At 36.8% G+C, this 19462-nt stretch overlaps 2 protein-coding genes and 1 gene segment (V, D, J or C); all 3 read left to right on the plus strand.

Annotated features, from left to right (window-relative positions):
- Positions 1-19462, plus strand: part of LOC121656110 (immunoglobulin gamma-1 heavy chain-like) — a 343586-nt gene that overhangs the window by 253740 nt on the left and 70384 nt on the right. The gene's annotated exons all lie outside the window — the stretch shown is intronic.
- The window catches only part of LOC121656124 (Ig heavy chain Mem5-like), a 101811-nt gene that overhangs the window by 79083 nt on the left and 3266 nt on the right, over positions 1-19462 (plus strand). For 2 of the 3 annotated variants that reach the window (XM_042011191.1, XM_042011186.1), the window contains exon 3: positions 17716-17767. In XM_042011191.1, coding sequence (XP_041867125.1) covers positions 17716-17767 — 52 coding nt within the window. Of the gene's footprint in view, positions 1-17715; positions 17768-18325; positions 18368-19462 lie in introns of all 3 variants that reach the window. The other variant, XM_042011180.1, reaches the window with a different exon arrangement.
- On the plus strand, positions 6868-7400 carry LOC121656286. The segment is given in 2 exon segments: positions 6868-6930; positions 7037-7400. Coding segments are annotated over 2 exon segments (360 nt in total).

Consider the following 19462-nt stretch of genomic DNA (forward strand, 5'->3'; position numbering starts at 1 on the left):
TATCATCACTACAGTCTTGCTATAATAATAATCTTGATTACCATTACAGTTATTATTGTCATTATTCCTGTTTTGTTATATTTTTCCACCAAACTCACTTTTATATTTTTTTTCATCAAGATTGCATATAGAGCAACGAATGTGTGTGCATCCATTTTTTTCCCCCAGTTTGTCTCATCCTTTAAAATCATGTCTATATCTACCTCTGTTCCAACATAAACAGTGTGTGACATGTTTCACTGGACTGAGCAACACAGTAAAATGGGAAAGTTAGTGGAGCTCAGAGAAGATCTGTGAATGCTGGTAAATTTACACAAATCAGGAACGACTGATGGAGTTATTTTTAATCCACTAAGGATTTTTACTGTAACAGAGTGTGTGTGCTCTTTAATTGCTCTTACCATCCCTGCTATGGACTATTCTTGTTTTTGTGGAGGTTTGTTGACTCGAGAGCGCCACCTCTCAGAGGTAGTAAACAATGCTACTGGCTGTTCTAAAACTTTACAAATTAATGAACCACATGCTTGAGGGAAGGTTACCAAGCTATGTACTCTTTATAAGTATTGTGTTAATATGTCTGGATGATAATAGGATGAACATACGTTCTCTGTGGTTTCTGCTATAAATAAATGTAACAAGTGTGTTTGCAGCACTTTTTCAGAATTACAGCACACTGCACTTCCTAAGACAGCAAGTTAACCAGCGGCCCACAAATAAGACGGCTGCTGCTGCCTGATACCTCAGCTGAAGCTGCTGTGTGGATTCATCGTCTGGATTTGAATCTGACAGCAGAAAAAACAAAAGATCTGGATCATATGATGCAAAAAGATTAAAAATAAACATTCATGTTTCCACAAACACAATAAGGTTGGGGTGAAATTAGTAACCATGGTTGAAAAATGGTTTAAGGAACATTGGGTTTAAAATGTAAAAAAAGTCTTCAACATGTCCTGATGTCAATCCAGCTGAGCGTCTCTGAGACATGCTGGACAAACACATTTCTGCTTTACTTTGCTTTTTGTTGATAATTACAATTATATAATGTGTTATACACAAATGCTAGCGTTGTATAACCAAGGCTGTTTATCTTATTATCTTTTCTGATTTCAGCAGGTAAAAGTTTGCTGTGAAAAGTAAAGATTATAAAATATTGTTGCACATAAGAAATAATACAGTAAATGTGTTTATGTAGAGATATGTTATACTTGTAAATTAACTTTGATAAGTTAATAGACATCACACCTGTACTGCATAGCTGCTAGCATTAACTCACCCAAAACATCTCATTATTATACCAGAACTTTTTTCTTGTGTCAGTAAACAGCCGCCAGAGTAAGAAGCTGTCATGGTTGCTGCTCTGCTGGGCCTCCAGTCCCTCATCATGCTCATCTGCTCCACCTGTGGCAATCCTGATTGCTCACGCTCTTCACCTGCTCCCCTCCCTACTTAAGCTCACTCCAGTCCTTGCTTCCCTGCCAGATGGTCAGCATTGTTTTCCCTTGTTGATGTCCAGCGTTTACTCTTGTTTTCTGATTCCTGTGTTTGACCCAGTTATGGCCCTTGGACTTCTCTTGCCTCATCCCCTGTCGGACTGCTCCTGCCTTGTGATCTCCTGGATTTTGACCTGTTTTGGAACGACCACGGATATTCGCCTGCCCCAGCTAAGTAGTCTGCCTGCTACCCCTGTTTATGACTCTTGGCTTCTTAAATGTCTGCTCGTTTGGATTGTGGATCATACTGACTGTTTCTGGAGCCCTTTCAGGATATTATTCCCTGCTTTACCTGAGGAAGGCGCCACCGCTTCCTACTGGACCAAACCCTGCTCATCTCCTCCATTACCCAGACTGAATAAATTACTTTCTTGGAATCTATCACTGTGTGTGTGGTTGAATTTCCGGGTCCTCAGGGAGACACCATTACAGAAGCTCTTTTCTCTTTGTTTGAGCTACTCAGGTTGTTTTATTGTTCCAGAGATGTCAGACCTGGAAATGTATTTTATATACAGGACATATTTCTGTTATATTATCTTTTGTCTGTTTTGAAAGTTTTCTGTTTTACCAAAATACCAGTTTTATCTGGCTGAGTGTGATTGTGTATAATTAGATTCTTTCTTATTTCAGCAGGTAAGTGTGTGCAGGTCCATTTATGACCTGTAGGGGGCAGTAAAAGTCTGGTTTTAATCCCACTTTCTGTGTAATCAGACAGTTACAGCAGGTCATCTCAGCAGTGACGCATGACACATGAAAACTAAAAGTTTATTTTAGGAATGAAAAGTTAAAGAACAAGTGATGTAGATTTTTGTAAACATTTATTTTATTAAAAGTTCACCATTATTGTCTTCTGCATTTTTTCATTCAGATATGTGTTAGCAGAACTATAGCGTAAACACAGTCTGAACCGATTTAATTCTTCCTGTGGGGAGGAGTTTATACAAGAGTTTGATCTTCAGCCTCTTTTTATCGATCTGCTGAAACACACAGTTTACATGATGGAGTACAGAACAGCTCTGCTGGTTTAACTATCTGCTGGACAGGTGAAAATGTTTAATGATCATCAAGTCTAATATTAGAAAACTGGTAAAGTATAACTTGTTTATTAATATGTTCTTTTTCCACTAAAAGGTGTTGATGGTCAGACTCTGACAGAATCTGAACCTGTAGTTAAAATTCGTGGAGAATCCCACAAACAGACCCGTACAGCCTCTGGATTATCAGTCAGTGGCTACTGGATGGCCTGGATCAGACAGGCTCCTGGAACAAGTCTGGAATGGACTGCAACTATAGATGTCACAAGCACATACTACGCCCAGTCAGCTCAAGGCTGGTTTTCCATATCCAGAGACGGCAGCAAACAGCAGGTGTATGTGCGGATGAAAAGTCTGAAGACTGAAGATTCTGATGTTTATTATTGTGCTTGACAAACACAGTGACTGAATTATATAATAATAAAAGCAAACCAACCTGCTGCTGATGAGACTGACAGAAACATTAAAATTAACTAGTAACACAAACACAACACACTTATTTTTAAACTTGCATAAACATCTTTATGAAATCTGACCTGAGCCAAAACTTAGAGTAAAAATTATGTTTCTGTTACTTGCAGTTTCAGGTACTTGCAGAAAGTTTCTTTCTCTACTGTCACGATGGAGTTATTTAGTCTATAAATGTACATTTCTAAGTTATTAATCAGTGACATCAAACAATGTTTAATTGACTTAATAATCGCAGAAATTTTGGCAAAAACTGTTAAAAGTAGAAAATATCTGAAGAAATTATGAACTGCAATCTGTTTTGCTGAATGATGCATCATTCTTCTGCAGACTGAACCTAAATCTTTTTGACTCTTAAGTTTCAGCAATTTAACTCCAAACTCTAATACAAATAAAAATGTAAATCCAGTCTCCTCCCCCTCCAACTATCTGTATATCCTTCAGATCAGGATTTCCAGCTGCAGTCCCAGTAGTCACCATGAGAGCTGTACAAAGTGTTTTCATCTTGGCTCTAATTTCAGGTGAGTCTGTGTCCTGCTGAGGGGAAGAAAATAACTTTCTAATGTCTGCTGTCATCTAAACTGTGTTTCTTTCAGTTGCTCGGGGTCAGTCCCTCACCTCCTCTGAGCCAGTGGTCCACAGACCAGGAGAATCAGTCACTCTGTCCTGTGAAGTACAAGGACTTTCTCTTGCTTGGCTGCACTGGATCCGGCAGAAACCAGGAAAAGGACTAGAATGGATCGGACGCATTGATAGTGGGACTGGCACAATATTTGCCCAAAGTCTCCAAGGCCAGTTTTCCATCACCAAAGACTCTTCCCAGAATCGTGTGTTTTTGACAGTGAAGAGTCTCACACAAGACGATTCTGCAGTTTATTATTGTGCAAAAGAGCCACAGTGACACAAGAAGCAGAAACACAGAACAAAAACTGATCAACACTCGTGTGTGTGTGAGAGGCAGTGAAGCGATTAAGCGAAAACTTTTGTTTTTGTTTATAATTTACTCCACTGTATTTGTAAGAAAAAAACTTTACTGTAAACATGATTTAAATGATAGTAAATCCACTCTGAGATCAGTATAAGAAATCTTAGCAGTTCTGCAGTTAACCAGCTGGATGAAAATTTTCCAAAGATCCATGACAGAAACACCAACAATCTTAGAATAATAAGACAACAATACCTGGACTGGATCACAGCAGCTAAAAAAAGAGCTAGTTATTTTCCCACGGTTGGAGCTAGAAGTTTTTATTCAGCACAGGGGCTATATGAAAAGGAATTTTGTAAAGAAGGGAACACTGTTGCTGCTGAGGAAAGAAAAACATCATGAATGAGCCTCCAGTCAAACCACAGTTGAAAACCTGCTGTTATAAGTACTCAAAACTCAGATTTTGCATAAGACAGTTTAAGATATACTGAATCAAGAATCAAGAATCAAGAGTCTTTATTGTCATTGTGCAAGGCACAACGAAATTTTGTTTCAGAAGTTCTCGGCTTAAAAGGCACACTAACACACGAAGATAAAAGTATGGAAAGGCAAAAGGCAATATATCTTTAGATAAATATATATATATATATATATATATATAAAAGAGTAAAAGGAATAAAATGGAATAACAGTGCAAATCAAACAAGTATTTAAAGTGTTTAAAGTGACTGGCATGGAAGTGATCCATATATTGCAGCATATTGTCCTAAAGTGCAGTGCAGTCTGAGTGTGTCTGCCTGTCTGCAGGAGTTTAGTGTTCAGTCTATGGATGGGGGGTGGGGGGTGGGGGAGATGGGGTGATGGATTTCACAGCTCTGGGGAAGAAGCTGTGTTTCAATCTGTTGGTGTGGGCTTTGATGTTTCTGTATCTCTTTCCAGAGGGAAGAGGTACAAACAGTTCATGTCCTGGGTGGGTGGGGTCTGCAGCTATACGACTGGCCCTTCTCTGGACCCGGCTGTCGTATATTGAGTCCAGGAGCGGGAGAGGACTCCCTACAATGCTGTGCTGTTTTCACCAGAGCAGATTGATCTCCTTCATCACAGGAGGAGGAAGAGAATAGTGAGAATACATCATCTGCTGGGATGCAGAGAGGCTGAAAGTAGATTTCTACCCATCACACATTTATGTAGATGCTCATGGATTCAGACGTGTGTGAGGACTTTCCTTGTGACTTGTCCTAATGTTGTCTTTCTAAAATGATTTGTGTTGCCAACGTTATGAAGTAAGATCCCATTTATAAAAGAAACTCAGGATTCTTTAATAATGAACCTGCCAGCAAGGAGTTTCACTTCACAGAGTCAGTTACCACGGTAACAGACTCAGGTAAGGACTTACATCGCTTTCTGGAACAGAAAACCCAGAATTTCCCTCAACGCCGAGTTAACATACTCAGAGTTTTGACAAAATCTGCTTTCTGGAACAGGCCTCTGATTACCCAGGACCGCTGTCTGCCTCTGGTTTCTGTCGACTTACCTGAGGACTTTGATTTGTCCTTGTTTAAGCAGAAAAAAGACTTGTTTTTGGATTTTGTTCCTCTTGTCGTAGTTCAACAAAAAGCTACTTGATTTCCCTTGAGTTTTTTCTCATGAGCTGTTTCTATTCAGCATTTGGGATCTCGTTACAATGGTATATTCCAGGCAGATCATGCTCCTGGTCACACAGCAACAAGAGTTCAGGAATAATTTAAGGATTGTTGTGTTCAAGCTGAGTCCAGCAGAGTATCCTTGGCTGTGCTGAACAAATCCTTCTTTTGCTTTTTTCTTTATACTGAAAAGAAGCTAATCTCTTTCATCATTGATGTTTTCTGTCAGACACATATTTCTATTTTTTTTTATCACTGAATTTGTTATGTGAGCCTATTTTTTATTTATATAAAAACTGTGTTTTACAGTAGGTACATTACATCTGTATACTAAATATTTATACAGAAATGTGTTGTGCACATTGTAAAATTAACTGATACTTTAAATAAAATCATATATAGTGTGCAGAACAATTTCTACACAATGAAATCCATGAAAGGATTTACCTTCTTTTGTTTAGAACAACAAAATATATTGAACAATAAAATTAAGTCCAAGCAAGTTAAAATTTGCCATGAACTTTTCGAGGGGTTGTAAAAGTTATTTATTTATTTTAATTTTTTAAAAATTTTTTATATCTCCACTGTGTGTATGATATGACAGTTACAGCAGGTCATCTAATTGATAGATGATTTCTGACAACCTGGTTAGCGGGAAAATGTAGAATAATTTTCTTGATTTATCACATGTAATCAATTTATATAAACAACTGATGTATTTAATATTTGTTTAATATGTGATACAAAAAAATGCAAATATTTGATCCAAGAATAAAAGCTTCAAATCATATGAATTACTTTAGAAAAAAAAGAAGAAGCTAAATATCATGCTTTTATTTCAGACGAGTTTAGACAAGATAACATTGTTAGAGAAATAAAATACCAACAGTACAGAATCACACAATCGCATGAGCATATAAACATGCTTTTAAAGATAAAACTGAATATTATGTTAGTCTACATATATGTTATGTTAGTCTAAATATATTTCTTTTCTTCTATTTCTATTTCTATTTCTTCAAATACTTTCACAACATTTTTATGGTCAGACAAAATAACAGACCCTGCATTGCAAAGCATTTCCCTTGTTAAATCTCTCCAATATTTCAGGTGAAAATAATTTTTAAATTTGCAATTTACTGGGGAAAAAAAGAAATATTTTGACAAAACTGATCTAAATTATTGCAAATAAATCTTCAGTTTTACCAGTTATCTGGGGTCCAGATGCCTCCTTTCTGTAAGGAGGAGTTTATGCAAAACTTCAGCCTTTATTTAACTGACTGAACAGACAGAGATCAGTGGACACATTCAGCAGTTTAACAAGATGGACAGTAGAACTGTGTTACTGCTTCTAACCGTTTGCTGGGCAGGTAAAGAGTTTCACTAAAACTAGCATCTTTAAGAAAGTAAATACATTATTATTTAGTTTTAATAGTTTTGTTTTAACAGCGTTTTTCATTTTCTTTGTCATGACAGGTGTTGATGGTCAGATTTTGACAGAATCTGAACCGGTGGTTAAAATCCCTGGAAATTCACACAGACTGACCTGTACAGGCTCTGGATTTGATTTCAGCAGCTACAACATGAACTGGGTCAGACAGGCTCCTGGAAAGGTACTGGAGTGGGTTGCATTTATCGGTATTCGCAGTATTAATATGTACTACTCTCAGTCAGTTAAAAGCCGGTTCACCATCTCCAGAGACAACAGCAAACAGCAGGTGTATCTGCAGATGAACAACCTGAAAACTGAAGATTCTGCTGTTTATTATTGTGCTCGAGAGCCACAGTGACGGAATTCAGTTGAACAGCTGCACAAAATCCTAAAGCACATCTTTAGTTTGATCATAAAACCTGAAGACAAAATAACAATTTATCTATGTTAATGTTTGTTTTTATGAAATTGTAGATAAACCTTTAAAAAAACATAGTGAATTTTGAAAGAATCTGACAATTTATCATGTATTTAATGTCAAAGCTCAGTACAATACGTGTAATAAATAATCAACACATAAATGTTTAATAATTTGATGAAACTGAAACCAAAGTTTTCATTAATATAGAACAAGACAATTAGTGTGTTTTAATAGATTAATTACAACTGACTCCAGCTTCATTTTAGAATTTTATTGTTAAGAAAAAAAAATTATATGCCTACCTGAAATGAATGAAATCCTACTTTTGTTAGAGGTAAAATACAAAAAAAACTACTTTACATAGAATCAATCTCTGCCCACTGTGAGGTCCTGTCCATGGGGATGAGTTCAGATGTTTCTGCTACAGTTTTTTATCCTTTGGACGTTTCACCCACACAGAATTGGTATTTTGGGAGCTTAAAACTGTTACTAAAATGGTTCCCAAAATAAGTAGATCTGCAAACACCACTCTTTTCCAGTTTTATGTGAATAACCTCTCCATTAACACTGCAGACAAAAGTGAGTCAAATCCAACTTTGTTGCCCATATGTGACCAATTTCTGGTGTTCTTATTACAGTCTGAAGAGCACAAAAATGTTTGTTGCAACCCAGGCCACTTTTACATACGGTAATAATTAATCAGATACATATCCATTCTGTTCCAAAGCAACCTCAGTCTGATTGGTCATGTTGCATTTTATCCGATTTTTGAATCATTGAAGTGAGACAGACTTCACACTTCTGCACTGGAGGAGATAAGACACAGTAAAATCATATGTGTAGCAGATTCGGCCTCGGAAAATAAAGATTGGAAGTTTTGTTTAATTCTGACTGAATAAAACATTTGAGGATTTCCTCCTTACAGACAAACAGTCCCTCTCACTCCTAAAGTGGGGATTTGGCTGGTAAAAAATCCAGGACTCAGATTTATGACTTGGTTTCAGCTCCACAAGTCAACAAAGGTCAACTCTCCAACCAGCACAGGGGGAGGACTTTGTTAACATATATCAAAGATCTGGGAATTTTCTGAACTTTAATCTTCTGCAACTCAAATCTGTCTTATAACCAGCCAAAAATGTGTTATAGATCGCAGATGTAACTCCTCATTAGGACGTTGTCCATTCATGTTTTCTCTAAAACTTGTGTTTTCCTTCAACTGAAGCAACCCTTTTTTTCAGACAATCTTAACTTCAATCAGGATATCTGGAAATGCACCCAGAAATGTTTATTCTTGACATACCAAGGGGTAACAAAGCATGTAAGGTTTCATCACAGAAAGGAATCTCTTTGTCTGGTTAAAGAGTAAATGATTATACTCTTAGTATCATTTTTGTACAAGGTTTGATCAACAAGCTTGATTATTTTGTGATCTGAAACTTTATCAACGTGTTTGTTTAAAGTATAACCTTCTTACTATTTTTATTTTGCCTTTTATAATCATTCATTGATGATTTAATGATGTTTCATTTGAGGCTTTAATAACTTGGACATACAGATATATTCACAAATGTTTAATTTGACACGCTCTACAAAATGATCAGACCAGCCTACATCTGTTATCTGAGCTGACCACCAAAGTCCTGAATGCTTATTGGTCAAAATAATAGTCCCAAGTCCATCCGTGGGGCGTGTCATCACACTAACACTTTTAAACTTAGAAGAAAGAGTTTAGTCTGCTTTCAACTTTGCCTGGAGTTGTACCTGAATCTACTTCAGAAATGGCTCCTCTCTTTTAGCGGTCCTAGAGACATGAATTTCTGAATGATCAGCTCCGTTTAGTTCATTCCTTTTTCAGCTGATACTTCTCTTTTCTTAAGTTATGTTTTTAGCGTTTGGATTTTTAATATTGATCCTAGATGTTGATCTTTATTTTGGATAACTGACTAACCCAGGCTGACCAAAGCTTCAGAAACAGTTCTACAGTTTCTTTTTGGACTGAACCAAATCTGGACTTTTTATCTTATGCCATACCACCGCAAGCCATCCACTGTCCATCCTCACCACCAGCTGAGTCCGCATCCACAAAGCTGCCTGATCCAAACCTTCGGACCACCACGTGACAAATCTTTTGGTCTTCTTGGGAGTCATTCAGGATCCAAACCATCTGTACCAATTTCCTCATTTGCCCAGGAGAGTCACCACAACGGTCGTCGTCCCTTCCCGCTCACATCAATTCTCTGCTTGCCTACTCAAGAATGGTTGGTGTGCTGTATAGATTTGGCTTTAGTGAAGTAGTTCTACATCTGCCTTAAACTTCCAGCTTTAAACAGATGAGATTCAGTTTTCCCTCTTTTTCTTTTAGGATTCAGATATCCTTTTTTTCCCAGTCCTCTTAAACATTAGTTGATCTAACACCGCAGGTTAATTAACTTTTGTTTCACTTCTTGCATACTTTCCATTCATTTTGACGCATTACATGATCTTGAAATAAGATTCTGGTTTGAACACCATATTCTGCCTTTTACAATGTTTGATTCATTTTCCCATGAAGTCCTTTGTATATATTTCCTTTTCATTTATGCATGATTAGACTAGTAATAAATATTTCAGATTTCTTCTAAACTGGTCTGGTTATTGTGAACTCCTCCTTTGAGTTCCGTTATGGGTCCCTTCGACTTAAGAATTCACGTTAGTAGTGTCCTGAGACTAATTGATTGATAACTGATTGATTTGACTAGCTAAAATTAATTAATTAATTTTATTAATTAATTTAGTACTCTAATGGTGTCCACACAGCCATTAGATTAGTATAAAGCTATCTGTGTGGTTGTGCATGATGGTATAAACAATAATTCATAATTTTATGAAATTATTAAAATTAATAACTTTACCCAACATCTTTAATTTTAAAGATGCTAAATCATTACATATGTAAACAATTGATGACGCCCGATGTTTTACCATAACGTTTTCGGCTGTGATTGCACAACAACTTCAAAACTGATGCACACATGCTAACAAATTTAGCATCAGACCACTGAGTTCTTTTAACTCCCACATCAGAGAGACTAAATCATTGTCAGTGGAGAAATGAAAATTAAGCTTTGCAGGATGCTGGTTTATTGTCAACCGTCTATTTTTTTGGATGCAGTCCCTCATATCCAGAAGTGTTGGAAAATTAGCAAATCTGTTCTCTAAAATGCAAGAATCTCCTTTAAGTGTTGTCCTCTTAAAAGGGGAATAATACCCCTAGTGAGGCTCCTGGGGTAAATATGAAAAACCCTATCCTTCCCTCTAATAGATCAAAATTAATAATCCACGAAGTCATGAATGTCACAACTTAAAAGGCCTGAAAATGAACATCTTAGATAATTTCAGTAATTTGAACTGTTTTTATTTAATACAAGAAGTCAAGGGGCGGCAGTGGCTCAGGTGGTAGAGCAGGTTGTCCAATGATCGGAAGGTCGGCGGTTCGATTCCCGCTCCCGCAGTCATCTGTCGTTGTGTCCTTGGGCAAGACACTTAACCCTCCTTGCCTCCAGTGTTGGCATCGCTGGTGTATGAATGTGTGGATGAATGTTCGGTGATGGTCGGAGAGGCCGTAGGCGCAGACTGGCAGCCACGTTTCCGTCAGCTTGCCCCAGGGCAGCTGTGGCTACACAAGTAGCTTACCATCACCAGGTATGAGTGAGGAGTGGATGAATAATGGATTCACACAATGTAAAGCGCTTTGGGTGCCTTGAAAAGCGCTATATAAATCTAATCCATTATTATTATTATTAAGAAGCTTATGATTAAAATGCTTTAAAATATGTTTTCTTTAAAAAAAAAAAAAAAAAAAAAAAACATAAGTATTTAAATGAAAAATTATTTGTTTTCATGGCAGGTTGTCATGTAATATATATATATATATATATATATATATATATATATATATATATATATATATATATATATATATATATATATATATATATATATATATATATATATATATATATATATATATATATATATATATATATTCGGTGCTACAAGAGCAAAGGTGCAAAACCAGTGTAAAAAACAGCATACCAGAGACAAGAACATAAACTTTACAGAACAAAGACTATATAAAAAGTCTCTATAAAAAATCTATATAGAAGTTCATATAAAAAGCATATATACAAAATGATTTTACATTCTTGCACAGCATTGATATTGCACGTCTGTGTGTGTTATCAGTTTTCCATTGTGGTTGTGTGGCTACTGGGAACCGTGCAGATTGTAGAGTGTGACAGCAGCAGGAAGGAAGGACCTGCAGTTTCTCTCCTTCACACAATGCAGGTGAAGCAGTCTGTCACTGAAGGAGCTGCTCAGTGTTGTTAAAAAGACCTGCATGGGGTGGGACGTTTTCTCCATTAGACAAAAGCTTAGCATAGACGGTATGTGTATTACTGATAAAAACCACTGATGGACCAAGAAGAAATATGTTTACTTCATGTAATAAAAGGAGTAATAATAAAAATAAGATTAAGAATCCTTTGTAATAATATGCTGTGGTGAATCATGAGCAAGAGTCAGAACAAATACAAAATGTATCTGAGTAGGAAAACACCTGATTATGTCAAAAACATCAAATCTCACCTGTTTGTGTTTCTATTCTGATTGTATGTTTAAAAGTCATTTAGAAATCCTTCTGATTCATCTATTCATCCTTTCTCAGAGATTTTCCCTGTTTTCTGTTTCTTCAGAGCTAAAGTTGATCCCCCTTTGCGTTTGTAAAAAAAAAAAAAAAAAGTTGAATAGAACTTCCAACGTATCCTCACTTACTTACCAGTAGTCATGTCATTACTTACCATTTTGTGGCCCATGAGGTAAAGTGAAAACTCATACTAAGTACTTTATTGACATAAATTATTTATTGAAGTCAGGAAATTTCAAACAATGCTTTGGAAGGTTTTCATCTGAACGATGTCTTTGGACACTGTTACGACCCAAATCAGGGGCATGACTGGCACAACACGAAAGCTTGTTGGGACAGGTGTCAAACACAACGCATTTTATTGACATAAATGTAAAACATCAAATAAAACCTCGAACAAAAGATGGTAAACAAGTGTTGGGGTTAGTGAAACTGCTGAAAATAAAGACAAAAGATTTAAACCAAAACCAAACACAAACACCACCGAGTAAAACGAAAACGTGTCCATAACTCGGGGTGATAACGAAACAAACCAAAAGGGCAGCAGTTCCAATAAACTAATTGACCTCTGTCACAAACAAAAGCCTAATCTAGCCCAACACAACATAAACCTAATACTTAACACAAAGATAACAAAATGGCTGAACACAAACGGAAGCATAGCGATGCTTAAACCAATACTGGGCGTAGAACAAAAGGTAGGTCCAAACTAAATGGACTGTTCTACCGTCCCCCACGGGGAACACACGAGCAGGCAGGATTTGTCCTGCTGCACACACTCAAACAGTCCAACATCAAACAGACTACCAACTAGCACAGCAGACACCCAGTAAAGCATCGCAGCCATTTTCCAGCCAAACACAAGAAGAAGAGGCCACCTGTGCTAATTAGCCTCTCTCATCCAAAGTGAGGGGAAGCAGCCTGTGCAGCCCGCTTCTCCCTCCCGAGTAAACACTGCAGCGGCTCTTTATTTCCTGGTTTGCACCAAGCTGCAGTATGACTGGCTGAGGGTTGAGCCAATCAGAAGGAAGGAGGTTGATGGGCATCCAATGCAGCCAGTCCGAAGACACATCAGGGCCCAGCCTTTTCAGGCTGAACAAGCCCCAGCTGTGGCAATGATCATCAATGAGCTCACGTCCCTAGTAGTGTACCTCTAGAGAGAGAGTGGCGCCATCTCCGTTCACTGCAATGGTTCAGTTTTTTCACAGCAATGGCGGCGTATGGAGCCCCTCAAAAGTTCCCGGAAGTTAGCAAGGAAGTGCATCGAAATCAACTTGACAGGAGTAATTAAATATGTTGACGGATTGTCACCGTCTAGATTAATATATTTAGAGATTATAAATCGATAAAAGTTTATGCTAGCACACTGATAGCAACAGATGCCACAGGCTGATGAATGTAAATTCTGTTCGTCAATATAAATTGATCCAACACCGTTGATAGCGAGGTTAATGTGTAGGGAGAGCGATTGTAGTTACATTTTTATTTAATTTTAATGTATTTATAAGGCTGTGGAATTATGGACAAAGATATGAAGATGAATACACAGTATTAGATAGCACAATACTCTTAGTATATATGTTTACAATCTTTGCAACTATAAAACCTAACCTGTTAAATGTAACAAACATGTTAACCATAAGAACTTAACAAAATATACATATACAAAATAAGTGGCTGATTGTACTTGAGTGCATTTGCTGCACTAGACAGCACTCAGCACTCAGTGTGCAGGATGAGAGCAGAGAAGCAGAGAGATGCTTAAGGGAAGTATGTCACTCTTCCCTCGTGCAGCATTGTCCTGAAGAACTTTCAGCAGTTCTGGGGTTGCCTGACGTTAACTGGGATACTGTTCTTCTTCACCTTCCTGGTTTGGCCACTTTTAAGTGTTGTTTCCTGTCTTTTTTTTCTACATTCTGCAACCTCAACCATATAAATCTCCCTGTGATTAATTTAAAAATATTAAACTTCCCAATGATATGGTCTTTGAAAATGTGTAAATGCATTGTTTTAATATGATTACCTCACATATTTTTTTGTTTTCACAGTCCCTGATGGTGGTCAAATGTATCCTGCTGACTTTGGCCATCCATATTTTCCTTCTGTCCCTGTCTTTGGGGAAGCCATACATACGCACGCCTTTCTCTGAGCGATTGGAGCATCCCCATGCAGCACAGCATACCATGGTGAAGACTGTATTCAAGGATAGCAGAGAAAAGAAATGGCTAGACATGCTGATCTAGTCGAGTTTTATGCTATTGTAAAGGAATTCTTTTAGGTATTAAATGCATGTGGAAAACAAAGGGTGTTTGTCTGATTTATTATGTATATGTAGGGAGTAAGTCTTGGGATAGTTAACAAATAGTGATAGAAAGCCATGTATTTTCCATGAATTGAAACCAAAATTTTATTTATTTGCCATGGATTTTCTGTAAGAACACATTATAATATTGTGAGTCCAGACTTGTGAAGTTATCAGTCTGCCTCAGTCAAAATAAGTCTTAAGACTTAAAAGCAATTCACACAAGTAGATACTAATAAGTAAGAATAGATAACCCATTTATTTGAAATGAATTGGGATCTAAATTTTTTTATTTGATGTAGATTTCCTGTAAGAACAGTTATCATTATGCTGTGAGCCTAGATTTATTGTGTAGTCACTTGGTAAATCATTGTCACCTGTTGGTATGCCTCAGTCAAGTCTGAAAGATAAAGTTAAAAAAACAGAAAATATTACGATTTACATTGCTGTTGATGTCATACAGGTTTAGTAAACTTAACATGATTCATATCAATGAACACAACTATAAAAATATTGCAAAGCAAAGCCTTCATTGATCATTATTTACCGATTATCGTAGTTTTCTTATTATTTTGTATTGGCCGCCAAGCATTTCCTGGAACTTTTGGAGGCTACATGGACCACGTGATCGGCAAGCGTTTTGAGCTTCCAGTGGCGCCACTCTCTCTCTAGAGGCACACTAGTCTAAACTAAGGGAAACAGTCTTCAGCTTGAGTAGCTGTTTTCCGCTTGGTCCTAGTGCTAGACCCATCGCCGTTTTGAAAAAGTGCAGGGGACATGTCCCCTCCTAAAATTACGTCCATAGATATGAGAGCAGAGGGAGAGGGGGGGGTTGACCAATCAGAGAGAAAGGTCGGGAGAACAGAGCTTTCTCTTGCTGGACTTCTTGCCAGCTAATGTATAATGAGCTGGGCAGGGGCTTCACTTGGCATGGACATTCCCGGCTCTAGCCCCGAATATTTCACATCAAGCCCTGAATGTTTCTTTTTATCCCAGAGGGAATAAGTTTACATTCTCTCAGCTGCCTTATGACAATCAAGAAGATGGTAGTTTTGTAAATTCCTGGCTTATGTGAATGCAACACAGGTACAATATGACCAATCACAGAGGAATTTTAAGAAAGCAGGGAATCCTCCGTGTTGGCTAACAGCCCAGTGTTTTATCCCTAATCTGAACTCTGGTGTTATTTCGAGATCGTCATTAGTAGTCAAAAATGGACATCAGACGTTTTTTTTTATTTAGAGAATTGAGACAACACTTCAGTTGTGGTCGCTGCCGATGGGCTGCAAGACTCTGGCCAACACACGAAACAGGTAAACCACAAATAATTTAAACCTTGTATGTCTTAAAATTAAATGAACATTAGGCAGATCATTTGTGACAGTACTTGATACTTTGAAGGTTAAGCTAACTGTGCTAAACCGTTAGCCTTGCCCTTTTCTGTTCTACACATTTCCATATAAATCCAGAGGTGAAGTCTTTTTTTTTCCCAAATATTTTTATTGACAAAGATAATTGAATAATATCAATGAGAAATACAGTCAATTTTCTTATGTAAGTACATACATACGCACCCAGGTATACAGTGAAACAAAAAATAAAGAAATAAATAAGTAAAAAAATAAAATAAAATAAAATAAAATAAAATAAAATAAAATGCCCTCCCAACCCCACCCCACCTCAGCTCAACATGACCATTACAAAAAAAAAGAAAAAGAAATAAATAAAAAGAAAGCATCATCAGGTAAACACATGGTAAAAGACATAACTACAGGCACTGAGTCAGTCAGGTAATAGCTCCAAATTAGAAAAGTAATCAATAAAACACTACCATTTGTAGAAAAACTTGTTCGTGCATACCAGTGGTGAAGTCTGCGTATTTCGCTGGTATACCCACTGCTGTGAGTGTGTGCGTTCTTGGTCAACCCCCACAACTGTGAAGGGGGTGAATTTTTTTCTAACTCATCCATTTGGATGTTATTTAATCTGGAAATTCGTCATAATTAGGGACTCACCCTTTTGATTGACAGATATCCAATATCCGCGGCAAGCAGGGAGAGTGTAGCACAAACACAGTTTTTAGCCGACTAACAGTACGCCTTAGCTTTAGCCCACCTATCTTCATTTGCCGGTTAGCTCACGTTAGATCCAAGCTGGCTCAGTTAGCTCTTAGCTACAGGCAGCTCAGAATTTGGTAGACGTCAATCATCCACCCCCATGTTCACAGCCCCCCTCTCAGCGCCGCCACTTTGCCCATTTTTGTATTTTCTGGGAGCGACGGCAGGCGTCATACTACCAAGATGGCGACGGTGGGAACCACCGAACAAGCTTCATATTTGCTCTTCAGAAACCTACGGGCGGCGCCACGGAAGCTTCGTCCATCTTTTATGTACAGTCTGTGTCAGACACACAAGTTAGTTTTTGCACAAATATCTTACAAGGAATGAGCCAAAAGTCAGGCCACAGTTTAATCACACTGTGACCCGCGAGAGCACATTCGTAACTTGCACTAGCAGATTCAGGGAGTTGTAATCACTAAGCTGAGGTTATAACGCAAAATGAACACTTGCAAAAAAATTTTAATTACAAGTAAATTATGGAAGATTATTTGTCAGATGGGTTATTTTTCTCTGTAACTTCAAATTCAGTTTATGTGTGTGTGTGAATTTTCTTTACAGCAGAAACATTTACCAACAAGTTCAGAATTTTGTTGTGCAAGTTTTCACCTTGTATTCTAAGTTTTCACATCAAATCTACAAGTTTGTTCATTTTGGCACATTTTTACCTTCATAGGAAGAGGCTTCCAGCAGAAACATCTGAGCCAACAGTGTGAGAGAACTGCGTTCATGAATTCCACAGTAGTTAATGTAGGACAGAGTTTTTACAAAAAAAAAAAATCATGGAAACCTGAAAGTGGTGGTAGAAACCCACAGAGACACATGAAACCAACAGACTGACAGGAACTTTAGAGCCAAGCTACTAGTGAGGCTAAAAGAAAAGAGAAGAAGGGACAGTCATGTTAATCTTAACATTAGAGCAGGGGTGTCCAACATCGGTCCTTAAGCACCTGAATCACATTAATGGCTCAACATGTTTGGGCAGAACTTGCATGCTGTTTAGGAGAACCATTTCATTTTAATCATGTGTTGGAGCAGGAAAACATCTAAAACCTGCAGGACTGCAGCCCATGGACCAGAGCTGGATCAGGGAAATAGATCATGGATCTGTAATTTGATATGACTGATTATTTGGACTTATTTACCTCAGCTGACACATTCAACAGCAGGCAGGTTTTTGTACGAGTTGCTTTCATTGTGACTACCGCGGCCTCGACCTCTTTGGTTCTGGTACTAAAGTTTATGTAACAGGTAAGAACAAACATTTATTTTTCTTCAGTTTTATTGTATAAAAGTTAAACGTGTTTTAAGTCAGTTTTTGCTGCTTCAGGATTCACGCGTTAAGTTTTACCATCATTAGTAGAGAATTCATCATGGAGCCATTGTTACAGAAGAAAAGCTCAATCATTTCTGAAATCATGTTTAAATCTCACTGAAGAACAAAACTTATTCTGTATTTCTGCAAATATTGGTCATGATACAAATCTGTAGTTTTTAACCGTCTTCAGTAAAAACAAAGTTTGGGCCAAGCTTTTTTTTTCTTTTTTTTTTGCAATTGGGGAGGATTCAAAAATCATATTAAATAAATAAATCATGGAAACCTGAAAGTGTCACAGCAAACCCACAGAAACACGTATATGCACACGTAAACATACACAAAGCCACAATACACTTCTCTAATGTTCATGTTTATATGAACATTAGAGAAACACATCATGGAACTAAAAAGTATTTTAGTTTTTAGATTCATTCACCTCAGCTGACACAATCAACAGCAGACGGGTTTTTGTACGAGTCTCTTTCATTGTGACTACGACCTCTTTGGTTCTGGGACTATAGTTTATGTAACAGGTAAGAACAAACATTTATTTTACTCCACTTGTTTTATAGTAGGAGTTAAATGTGTGTAAAGTCACTTTCTGCTGCTTCAGGCTTCAAAATGTTAGTTTTTTTCACCATTAACAAATAATTTATGCAGACATTGTTACAGAAGAAAAGCTCAATCATTTCTGAAATCATGTTTAAATCTCAGTCAAGAACTAAACTTATTCTTTATTTATGCAAATATTAGTCATGATACAAATATTTAGTTTTCAACCATCTTCAGTAATTCTGTGAAATCTTCCTAAAAATATTTGCTATAGAAAAAATGAAAATTAAAAACAAGTCTATTAAAAAATAAACAATCACACGTTTAACCTGTGAACATAAAGTGTCTTAAAAAAGCTGTAGAATGGAACTGAAATAAACGTAAACTGAACATTTACACTTCAGTAAATTTATGTTCAAACCTTTAAGTAAACCTTTAATGTGCAATAAACACTCTGTTGAAGAAAATATGTTTTAATCAAATAATTTACATGTCTAATAGAAAAATAGAGAAAAACTGAGTTGAAATGTTTGAGATAAACAGTAACAAGCAGAATTTAATAGAATATTTTTATTGTCAACAAGTATGCGATTTAAAAGTGCCATCCAATCAGATAAATCATATATAAAATATGCAAATAAAAGTAACATAAAAAAAACAAAAAAAAACAACGCAAGCAGAGACCCATCACTCATACAGAAGCGTTTATTTTGTTACTGCACTCATCCCTTAATGTATATGTCATATGTGTTTTAATAAATTAATATATTAGTGTTTTTATGAATTTGTATTTGTTGTTTATACTGAATAGGAATTATAAATCAATTTTTTTTTTTAATAATTACACAAGTTTCTGGTTAGTTTTATAAATATTTTAATGTATTTGGGACAAATCTAATCAAAGCTTCAGCAGCCAAACCTGCATGAAGCTGACGACGTAAATCAAAGCCAAATAGGAACCAAAACAAAACTGTGATTTTGGGCCAAATTGCTAGTGAGGCTAAAAAAAGAGCAGAATAAACTCTAATAAAAATAAAATAAATTCTCTAATGTTTATGTTGATATGAACATTAGAA

The sequence above is a fragment of the Melanotaenia boesemani genome, chromosome 2 (assembly GCF_017639745.1).
Source record: "Melanotaenia boesemani isolate fMelBoe1 chromosome 2, fMelBoe1.pri, whole genome shotgun sequence".
Lineage (NCBI taxonomy): Eukaryota > Metazoa > Chordata > Actinopteri > Atheriniformes > Melanotaeniidae > Melanotaenia > Melanotaenia boesemani.